Raw genomic sequence first — 12,237 nt, 5'->3', positions numbered from 1 at the left:
GCTTCCATAGAACTGTGTTAGGCTTGTGAGGCTGCCCACTCCTACCTCACCTCAGGGTGCACCGCACACACCAGTAATGCAGGACTCTTATGGAAGCCTGGGCTTCCATACCGTAGAGCCTATGTTCCTTCTACCTCGCCCTTAAGGCCCACCAAAATCTTCAGCACCAGGCCCATGATGCTCTTAATCTGGCCTGGACATACAGTCATGGCCGAAATTGTTGGCACCCTTGATATTTCTCCAGGAAATCATGTATTTCTCACGAAACGTATTGCATTAACACATGTTTTGCTATACACATGTTTATTCCCTTTGTGTGTATTGGGACAAAACAAAAAAAGGGAGGAAAGAAAGCAAATTCGACATAATGTCACACAAACCTCCAAAAATGGGCTGGACAAAAGTATTGGCACCCTTTCACAACTGCGGATAAATAAGAATGTTACAAGCATGTGATGCTCCTGTAAACTCACCTGGGGCAAGTAACAGGTGTGGGCAATATAGAAATCACACCTGAAAGCAGATAAAAAGGAGAGACGTTCACTTAACCTTTGCATTGTGTGTCTGTCTGTGCCACACTAAGCATGGACAACAGAAAGAGGAGACGAGAACTGTCTGAGGACCTGAGAACCAAAATTGTGGCAAAATATCAACAATCTCAAGGTTACAAGTCCATCTCCAGAGAACTAGATTTGCCTTTGTCCACAGTGCGCAACATTATCAAGAAGTTTGCAACCCATGGCACTGTAGCTAATCTCCCTGGTCGTGGACGGATGAGGAAAATTGATGAAAGATTGCAACGCAGAATAGTCCGGATGGTGGATAAGCAGCCCCAAACATGTTCCAAAGACATTCAAGCTGTCCTGCAGGCTCAGGGAGCATCAGTGTCAGCGCGAACTATCCGTCGACATTTAAATGAAATGAAACGCTATGGCAGGAGACCCAGGAGGACCCCACTGCTGACACAGAGACATAAAAAAGCAAGACTACAGTTTGCCAAAATGTACTTGAGTAAGCCAAAAGCCTTCTGGGAAAACGTCTTGTGGACAGATGAGACCAAGATAGAGCTTTTCGGTAAAGCACATCATTCTACTGTTTACCGAAAACGGAATGAGGCCTACAAAGAACAAAACACAGTACCTACGGTAAAATATGGTGGAGGTTCAATGATGTTTTGGGGTTGTTTTGCTGCCTCTGGCACTGGGTGCCTTGACTGTGTGCAAGGCATCATGAAATCTGAGGATTACCAAAGGATTTTGGGTCGCACTGTAGGGCCCAGTTTCAGAAAGCTGGGTTTGCGTCCAAGATCCTGGGTCTTCCAGCAGGACAATGACCCCAAACATACGTCAAAAAGCACTCAGAAATGGATGGCAAAGAAGCGCTGGAGAGTTCTGAAGTGGCCAGCAATGAGCCCAGATCTAAATCCCATTGAACACCTGTGGAGAGATCTTAAAATTGCTGTTGGGAAAAGGTGTCCTTCCAATAAGAGAGACCTGGAGCTGTTTGCAAAGGAAGAGTGGTCCAAAATTCCGGGTGAGAGGTGTCAGAAGCTTATTGATGGTTATAGGAAGCGACTGATTTCAGTTATGTTTTCCAAAGGGTGTGCAACCAAATATTAAGTTAAGGGTGCCAATACTTTTGTCCAGCCCATTTTTGGGGTTTTGTGTGACATTATGTCATATTTGCTTTTCTGCCTCTGTTTTATATTTGTTCCAATACATACAAAGGGAATAAACATGTGTATAGCAAAACGTGTTAATGCAATACCTTTTTTGTGTGAAATACTTGATTTTCAGGAAAAATATCAAGGGTGCCAACAATTTCGGCCATGACTGTATGTGATTCATTTAGTTACGAATCAAAATTTGGAAAAAAATCTTTGTTATTCTGAGATTCGGATGTAACTGAATCTCTGAATCACAATAGTAATGAATTTTCACAAATGCAAAATAAATTATAATGAAAACATTTAATTCATTCATATCCATTGCTTTCATTCGGATGACATGATGTGATAGTCCTAATATTCAGCTTCCATAGAAGTGATAGTCCTAATATTCAGTAATTCAGTTCATTCATGTTAATGTTTGAAGCATCCGAAATAATGTAGCAACATAAGGAATGATGGAAAATGATTAGGATCCTTTCATTTTGTTTGGATGAGAGCTGTGTGGTAGTCTTTGTCTCAGCCAATACTTTTTTGCATTAATATTTGCCATTATTATAAAAAATGCACTAAATACGAGATGGAAACATATTGCAATAAATGCAGTAAGATATAAAAGTGAAATAAGACGATGATTCCTACTTATTGTGTTTGGGTTGGATGGAGGTGTATCCATCAGAATCTCTGAATAATAACATAACGAATGAATCCGAAATGTATTTTGTTCAATTCATTACTTACTCCAGCTCATTCCATTTCTCTTTATGGGTTTGACTAGTAGTTATGAATCAGAGTGCATAAGTAATCTCCTGAAATAACATGTTAAAACAAATATAGCCAAACTTCGGAGATAACTTCCAGAAATACGAATCAATTCAGAACAACGAATCTGAAACGAAATAAATGTTTCCATTATGCAATCTCTAGTAGTGAGCTGTAGATATACTAAATATACAAATGGGTTCTGTGAGACCTAGAAATTATTTATTTGCATTTATTTTCATTAAAATTAAAAAAAAAATTAACGATTTGTAAACAGTACACAAGGGAATATCAATATCAGCAAAATGTTGTAATCCAAGCAACAGGACGAGTGAATAATCAAGAGTACAGTAATAACTTGGTTCACGAACTTAATTTGTTTCACGACTCTGGCCACGAACCGAAATGGTCACGTACTGAGGCAAATTTTCCCATAGGGTTCAATGTAAATCAGGTTAATCGTTTCTGACCCGTAAGAACATGGTCGCACACCAGATTTGATCGCCAACCGAATCAAATTTTCCCATAAGTTTCAATGTAAATAAGGTTAATCTATTCTGAACTTTTTTTTTTTGTTTTGTTTTTGAACCATAAACATATGAAACAAAGTACAGTACAGTATGAAGAGAGAGAACACTAACCTTGCTTGAGACAACTTCTGGTGTGGAGGGCAGGAAGGGGGGTGGGAGGCAGTTATTGTTCGGAGGGAGAGTCCCTCTTCATAAGGACTTTGGGGAGATCTCCTTCAGGGGTTTCCTTGCTTCTTTGTCTCTTACCTGCAGACTCAGTTTTGGTGAAACATCTGTCCAATGTCACTTGCCACGTTTTGTTCATCATATTCAACACTCTGTTCATTACAGTTATGTTGGGGTGTTGCTTCTGGTCACCCTCATTACCACTCCGCACTTTCTTTTCAACAGCATGCTTGCTCTGCACATTATTGTCACCTTCATTACCACTCCGTACTTTCTTCTTACCACCTTGCTTGCTCTGCACATTATTGTCACCTTCATTACCACTCCGTACTTTCTTCTTACCACCATGCTTGCTCTGCACATTATTGTCACCTTTATTACCACTCCGTACTTTCTTCTTACCACCATGCTTGCTCTGAATTTTCTTTGGAGCCATACTGAATGTCTGGTACAGTATGTGCTAAAAAGCACACCAAAAAACTTCTCAGTACTGTAAGTGTCTTCACAGTATCAGTGTCTGTCTGTGACCGCGCTCTCGCCTACAGGAAGTCACAACCATATGTCAGAGCAGGGAAGATGGCCACGGCTTGTGTTCATTAACCAAAGCAAATTTTTGCAAACTCTTCTGTTCACGAACCAAGTTGTTTGTGAACAGAAGTATTCGTGAACAGAGGTATCACTGTATAATGTTGTCCATTCACTGAACAAGATAATATATGATTTGCAGTGAAGTCTAGAGTATATTCTAGGAATAAGCACCCCAGAGAATAGATTGCGCGGGTATAAGCGCACAAAAAAAAAAACAACCTTTGTGGAAGACAGTTCAGGGAGACCTAGAAATTAATTCAAGAGTTCCTCCATGTTAAAAAGGTTGAGAGAGGGTGTGTTAGAGATGTGCTTAGTCAAATGGTCAAAAACATATGTAAGAGTTTGTACATTGGCTTAGAGTTGTATTATCAGTATAGGTGAAAGTATTCCCTGCATGCCCCTACATATGATGAAAAGCACCCAATCATCATTTTATTTATTTTTCAACTAGCAGTCAGTCATGATTTCAAAACATTTGTTTCTGTCTGTTTGTTCTTAATGTCCTAGACATGTTATATAATATAATTATTTTTTTAAATTTGTATTCATATATTTCCTCTCGTATGTTCCTTTTCTTTCAGGTTATTGAGTGCATCACGCAAGGACGTGTGCTGGAGAGACCAAGAGTGGCCCCAAAGGAAGTGTATGACATTATGCTGGGATGCTGGCAGAGAGAGCCTCAGCTGCGGTTAAATATCAAAGAAATTTACAAGATTCTTCAAGCCCTAGGAAAGGCTTCTCCAATTTATTTGGACATCCTGGGCTAACCAAGGCCATTTGTGAAGTTGTTATGATCCTAGTTACCCTTTCCTTCCTTATTCCTGCCTTTCCAAGAAAAAAAAAATGTCTTCATATTAAAAAAAATTTCAAAAATGAAAAAATATAAAAACAAAAAACTTAAGTGCCTGCAACATATAACAACACAGAAAGAAATCTGTAAAAGCAGATTCATTTTTGTCTACATCTTCCACCAATACAACCATTTCGGAAGACTCTGCTGTTACAGATTTGGTAAAGAACAAGAGTTGGGAACTGAAATTCCACCACTGAAAAATGTGGTTGTTTTTTGTTTTTGCTTCAGTTCTTCAGTGTGCAAAGCTCAGTACTCAACTAAATGCATAAAGACAATCCTATTCAAAACCTCCACAATGGCATCAAGCCTTAAGATGACGCCATAGTCTGTGGAGCATTTATCCTTTATTGTATACACAGTGGCGGATTGCAACAACCAAATGCATTGTCTCACTGAGTACAACAGTTTGAGGACTCGCATGCGTACTCAAAGAGAAACAACAAATTGAGTCAAGCTGGGGTGTGATAGGAAGAGCAATTCAGCCATTTTTTGAGGAAGCTGGACATTTACCTACTTAACTACTTAAGAACATTTTTTATAATTTCTTAAATCCTGCGAGTATAGGATTTCTGATTTCTGGAATTGGTACCTACGGGTAAAACAGTATCTTTGTTTAAGTCAATCCAAGATTTTTTGTTCTTGATATTTTTATGTTTACTTTTTTTGTTATTTTCTTTTTTTTTTACATTTTTAAGATATTGGGATATGTGACCAGTACAAGAAACACAATAGACGACTATGATTTAATTTTGTAAAATGTGATTTTCAGTACCTATTACCTTTAACCAGTATTACAGAGAGCATAATGCTTTTCTCACAAGTACGCAAATATAAAAATAATGTTAAGGAAACTGTCTAGTAAGGGATGGATAGTTTTGTTAGTGTCCCTCCTACTTCTGGTGTATTTTGGGATGTCTATGTTTATATGTAGTGTGTCTCAGGTCTAAATTACAGTTGTTTGGGAAGTCAGGTTTCAGTGACTTTCCAGTCGTGTTAAATTCATAATTATATAAGTATCTTGATTATACAATGACAGATTTATTTTCATAATTGATACAATCTAGATAAATAAAATGAAATGTCTTTATTATTATTATTTATGTAAGCATAGAGGAGGACATTTTAATGAGGGATGTATTCATGTCATTGTCCTGTTCTCAATTTTATTTTCCCATAGAAAGCAAGAGAACATTAAAGCCAGACGTTTACCTACATTAGCAAAACATAGCATTAACACAACTGCATGATATACATGGCACTGGGAACTTTTGTTATCACTAAATTATTGTGATCTTTTTTGGTTTTCATTTTTAAATTACTTAATGAATTATGTCTTGTTTAATCCATTGACTTAATCAGAGACTTGAATGGAGAATAGACTGGCTCAGAGATGGATGTTAAGAAATGGATGTTAAACCCATTAAGCTATAAACTGAATCACTTTCCATAACCATACCAAATACATAAAAGGAGCAAAACATCGACAAGTGAAATGTATGACTGGTAAAAGGTTGCATGTCCAACTACTACTGGATTTGGTGGTGGACCAAGCTATGGAATACCATGAAAGGGGATTACCTTGGGAGTATAAGCAAACTGACTGATGTTACCCCAGATGTAATGATTGAAAATGGATATACACATTTCTTTATCTACTCCTGAAAAAAAGACATTTACTTCCTAAAGGATCTTGTGGGCAGCAAGTACCAGACATTGGATTTACATCCAACATGTGTGTTAAAGATAAAACAATGGAGACTACCGTTGAAAATACTGGTTTCTAGAAGGTCATTACACCCAGTTCAAGTGTAGTCATTGCTCAAATAATGACTTTCTGTGTTTTGTTTAATTCTTCAAAGTTACTACAGATGGAAAAAGTATGATTTTCAAAGGCAGAAAAATCGGTATTTTGTTACCTAATTCTTTACACCATCGAGATGAGGCCTTGTGCAACAAAAATGAAAACACTGGATGTGAAACTAAAGGAGCTGACTAGCCCTTGAATGAAATGAAGGTTTTGGTATTAAGAAGTGGAAGTGGCTTCTTCAACATGTGAACTGTGTATGTGATCTGATAAGCTCATGAGTCTGTGGAACAACAAAGGCAAAGTTATTAAGAAGGGGTCAAGAGAGGCCACTGTTATCCTTTCTTCATAAAATTGAGCAGTGATAGAGAGAAATAGATGATAATACCATCCGAGTACTGAGGGAGAAAAGACAACACACCCCAAGCGAAGATTCCAAACAATCAACGTAGGGGCATTCTGTAAACATTTTATTGATTGCTTATAATTCAAAGTATCATTCTACAAAAAAAAAAGAAAAAAGAACAAACTAAGTTCATGAATTCCGCATGGATTCTGGTAAAGAAGCAGACACAGTAGAATAGGCCTTCAAGTACCAGTTACATGTTCATTATCTGGATTATTGCTGCAATAATATTCCTTCTATCCATATTTGTTGATAAATCCACAGCTTCTGAAGATATGTATGCTCCCTATTTGTTAATAATTATTTTGAGGCTTTTGTTTTTGATGGTATTTTTTTTTCTTTTAAATGTTTTATGTCTGTGGTTTGTAATGCTATGAGAATGATAAGGGAAAAAAAACACTGTGCCGCTTATGTAAATATCCATCCCTTTCTACTGTGTGTATATGTATATATATAAAAATCTTTCTGCCGGTAATTTTTTTATTTAACTGAATTGGTGAAATTAATGTTATCACACAATGTAGACATTTTTAGAGTGGTTCACTCAAGGTTTGTCAGGTTAACCAAGCTACCTTAACCTTAAACACCCAATCAATTTAAGATTCAACATAAATAAATAAATAACAATTTTTTTTTGACCTGACAAAACTTTAGTAAATCACTTCCTTTGGTACATTTCATTTTTATAGAATTGTTTCTGATTTCATTTACTTTCAAATTGATCTGATAGAATAATTTGCAGATAATAATGTGAAGAACTCAAAAAAAAAAAAGAAAAAAACCCCTCACTCCCACTGCCATGTTGTCCATATAGCTAAATGTGGCTTTTCTGTTCTAACAATATTATTAACCCTTCCTTTTTTTTTTACTTTTTCAACATGGAAGGGGTTGCTGTGATTGTATACTGACATAAGGACATTATGCTAGAATTACCATTTAAGCCTTTTAAGATAAATGGAGCAAAACCTTGTACGATAAATACAATTTTTACAGTTGGGTCTCTAAAATTTCTCTGAAAGCATGCAAGCATGATTTTGTTTCTAGAAAACCATTCTTCCAATTTCAAATATGCATTTAAAGCCATGGAACATGATCTGGGCATAAATAGTTAAATGTTAACCTCTTCACGCAAAGCGCACGCAAATGTGCGTCCTCTCGGCGTCTGGGCCTTGACCCTAAGTGGCCGCACATTTGCGTGCATTTATAAAAAACATATGTGCTGAGAGCACACACCTTGCGTGCTCCCAACACACATGCCCAGTACTCAAGGAAAGGTCCCGATCCCCTCTTTTGATCGAGACCTTTCCCGATCATGTAACTGCCATGACAGCGAGTCACAGCAGTCATATGACCCTAAAACCCCACCTGCCCCCTGGCTTCTGAAACCCTTAAAGGGCTGGGAGGCGCAAGCGCCAAGGGGTTAAGATATGTGATGAGGTTTAAGCCCGGGTTCATACTGATGTGGCGTAGCACATCGTATGTGATTCACACGGGAACCGCACCACATTCCCGTGCAAATCACATGCGATTTATGTGCAGTGTAATTTGAACCATACATTTTTTATGGTTCAAATCGCGCTGCATCCACACCAAAAAATTGCAGGACGTTTTTCTGGTCTGCACCAGAATTGAGTGTTCACACCCATGCGATCCATGCACATCACACCGTGTTTTCCGAACTGATTTCAGGGTGTCATATGAATGGGGTGCAATTATGATGCGGTGCAGAAAGTAGCACAGAATTCTGCACTGCATCAGTGTGAACCCAAGTTTAAGGTTACAATTACTTACACATATCATACAGGTTTAACATGTTATTGGAATGCAGTCAACATTAAGCAGTAAATGCGGCAAAGTTGATTTTGTGGGACCAATCTTGGGGAGGAGTAGAAAACAAAAATCCTTCAATCTTGCTAGTTCACATTTAAATAACTGGATTATCTTTTACATTTAAGTAAACATTGAAGGTGTAATGAGTATTATATTCTTAAATTTAGCTGCTCCATTGTGTGACTGTATAGAAGGTATGAGCCTAGGTCAGAAATTAGCAAATGTTTTTCAAACCTACTCAGTCCCCAATTTACAAGCGAGTGATTTGGGCTAATCAAAACGGAACAACAAATCTGTAACAATACAGTTATGTATCTATTTAAGTAAAAAAAAATCTTTTAATACATGGATTTTTTTTAACTCTAACCTGCCACCAATATGCAAGCATGCCAGTTGGAGTAATACTGTTTGAATGCAAAAATGTCAACATTTCAACTTAATGAAGACATCTACCCAAAAGTTCATTTTTAGAACCACTGCCAGGCTATGGGGTTAATGTACTAAAGCCAAATATACTATTTACTTTGCAAGGAATTATCCCCATAGTTTTGTGAATAAGGTGAAGGACTCCACCCCATTCACTAAGCGCTAATGCAAATTCCTTTGCAAAATGCAGTTTTCCTTGCAAAGTGAGCAACATTAGGAACCAGTGACAGCGGTGTGCTTCACCAGGCCCACGTATATTCCAAAGAGTTGATTTACTAAAGGAAAATAGGCTGTTCACTTTTCAGGTGACATTTCACTTTGTAATTTTCTCTTAGCTTAGGGAATAAGATAAAGTTTTGCTTACTTCCATTATCCAATCATGTGCAAGCAAAAATGCCATTTCTTTAATTTTTCTTGCACGTGATTGGGTATTCTTTGCAAAGTGAAATTTCATGGCATTCACTATTCATTTGCACAGTGCAACTTTCCTTGCAAAGTGAAAAGCCTAGTTGACTGTAGTAAATTAACCCTTTTCTCTCCACTGAAAAGATTTCCTTTTACTTTCTGTTCCAGTTCTTGGTGCCAGTTGGACAGAAAATGAAGAGAAATATCCTAAGAAGGGTCAAAGACAGCAGTACGAACCTGACAGAAGTCCCGATGTTACTCCAGCCCCCCCAAAAAGTTTTGCCTTGATTTCTGTTTTTAAGTTTAGTTAATAAATGTTCTGAGTCAGGCCAAGTAGACTGATATGGAAAACTGGAACTGTTTTTATATGCTTTTTGATCATGTTAGGTTTTACGTACATTTCATATGGCTCAAATTGCACCACATCCACACCAAAAAGTGCAAGACCCTTTTTTAGCCCGCAACAGAATCAGATCACATGGGTGTTCACACCCATGCAATCCGATTCTGCACATCACACTGCATTTTGCGAACTGATTTCGTGGTACCATTAACTTAAAATACACACCCGCAGTGGTATGTATGAACGGGGTGTGATTACAATGGACAGAAAATGAAGAGAAATTTCTTCAGAAGGGTCACAGACAGCAGTACAAACCTGACAGAAGTCCCGATGTTACTCTAGCCCCCAAAAAAATTTTACCTTGATTTCTGTTTTTAAGTTTAGTTAATAAATGTTCTGAGTCAGGCCAAGTAGACTGATATGGAAAACTGGAACTGTTTTTATATGCTTTTTGATCATGTTAGGTTTTACGTACATTTCATATGGCTCAAATTGCACCACATCCACACCAAAAAAGTGCAAGACCCTTTTTTAGCTCGCAACAGAATCAGATCACATGGGTGTTCACACCCATGCAATCCAATTCTGCACATCACACCGCATTTTACGAACTGATTTCGTGGTACCATTAACTTAAAATACACACCCGCAGTGGTATGTATGAATGGGGTGTGATTATGATGGACAGAAAATGAAGAGAAATATCTTCAGAAGGGTCACAGACAGCAGTACAAACCTGACAGAAGTCCCGATGTTACTCCAGCCCCCAAAAAAATGTTACCTTGATTTCTGTTTTTAAGTTTAGTTAATAAATGTTCTGGGTCAGGCCAAGTAGACTAATACGGAAAACTGGAACTGTTTTTATATGCTTTTTGATCATGTTAGGTTTTAAATTTAGAAAAATGTGACATTTTATGTTGATGGGCCAGTGTTCGAATCAATTATCTTAGACAGAGCAGGCATAGCCTAACTCCCAACAATCTCATCTGCCTGACAGTGAAAGTGGAAAATGCAAAGTGATTTGCCGTCTGAGCCTAAGTAAGCTCGAGCTTCATTCTTGTTTAACACACAGCTGCTGGGAGATGACAAATCTCCTTACCGTAACAGTGAAGGTATTAATGCTAGCCGGATCCCAAAGACAGCCAACAAGTTGGAACTTGAAATAGGAGGAAAAAAAATTGGCACAATTTCATTGCAAAGGCAAAGCAGAAAATAATATGTTCATTTCCTGCTGACTGGGTGGAATTGACTGTTGTATTAAGACTTCAGAAGATCTTTCTCTCCAAGTAATTTCTACACAGATGACACTGACATCCAAGTTAACCTCTAAGCTGAGAATTTTACGAAGGAGCTGATTGTAATGCATATGACACTGTACATCTCTCAGCACAGCAAATCCCAGTTGAAGCCTACCATATCTCTGCCCTTTTCTTTTTTTGTCATCTTTCCTCTTCAAGCTATGTATGCAAGGATGAAGGGGGCTAGTTAGTAAGAGGGATATGCAGTTTGCTCTGTATGACCTCAGCAGCATGTATTTGTGACCATTCTCAAACAAGCACAGCTGCGGATCTAGGCAGGATGCCAATCTGACAGTAGCTATGGCCTGCATTACATCTTCTCTAGGGGTGATGTACAAATGACGGAAACAGGAAATTTGACAAGCAGAACACACCTTTATATTTAGTGTTTGATTACGAAATGTAGGTATTATACCGCATTGTAGTATTATAGTATCCAATAATGCTTCAACAAGAAATTCAAAATCTGTACACTATATATTCTGGAACTTAATTCAGTAAATATAATAAATGGCCTTTGTTTTATTACAGATGGTGATATTGCTGGTAATTATTCACTTTTAACCCTGTTTTTTTTTTTACTCCTTTGACTAGCTTGTACAAGGGTGGTACGAAAAGTACTGCAAAAGTGGACATAAAAGGGTTTATTTACTAAAGCTGGTGAGTGCAATATCTAGTGCACTTCTGCATAGAAACCAATCAGCTTCCAGGTTTTATTGCCAAAGCTTAATTGAGCAAGCTGAGGTTAGAAGCTGATTGGCTGCCATGCAAAGGTGCACCAGATTCTGAGTGAACCATTTTTAGTAAATCTACCCCAAAATGTTTTTATTAACTTACATAGATCATTCAAATTTCACACGTCGGTAGAGTAACTTTTCTTCTATATTAAATCTTTTTTTTTTTCATTGCAGGTAAAAAAAGATTTCAAGCAGAAGCAACATACTGTCATTGAGTTCTAAATGAAAGAGGGTGCAGGCTGCCAGAAATCTACAGAAGGCTACAGGGTTCTTCAGAAAATAACACCATTGACAAGAAAAATGTCTTCTCATTAGTGACTCTTGTCAATGGTGGCATTTTTGAAACATTCTGTAGCCTTCTGTAGATGTCAGACAGTCTGCACCCATCCTTCACCAAGAACTCAGTGATGGCATGTTGCTTCTG

The 12,237-nt window shown here is 37.7% G+C and overlaps 1 protein-coding gene across 2 annotated transcripts in view; it reads left to right on the top strand.

Moving 5' to 3' along the window:
- NTRK3 (neurotrophic receptor tyrosine kinase 3) overlaps nucleotides 1-11,606 on the top strand; it is a 979,065-nt gene extending 967,459 nt beyond the window's left edge. For both annotated transcript variants that reach the window (XM_089687661.1, XM_089687660.1), the window contains exon 18: nucleotides 4,293-11,606. In XM_089687661.1, the coding sequence (XP_089543787.1) occupies nucleotides 4,293-4,478 (186 nt within the window). In that variant the 3' untranslated portion in view covers nucleotides 4,479-11,606. The remainder of the gene's footprint in view (nucleotides 1-4,292) is intronic.
- The last annotated feature ends 631 nt before the right edge of the window (nucleotides 11,607-12,237 follow it).

Source organism: Staurois parvus, unplaced genomic scaffold, assembly GCF_062004578.1.
Source record: "Staurois parvus isolate SC_StPar_1 unplaced genomic scaffold, SC_StPar_1.0 ptg000432l, whole genome shotgun sequence".
NCBI classification, from domain to species: domain Eukaryota; kingdom Metazoa; phylum Chordata; class Amphibia; order Anura; family Ranidae; genus Staurois; species Staurois parvus.
This window is presented reverse-complemented; position numbering and strand designations above follow the sequence as displayed.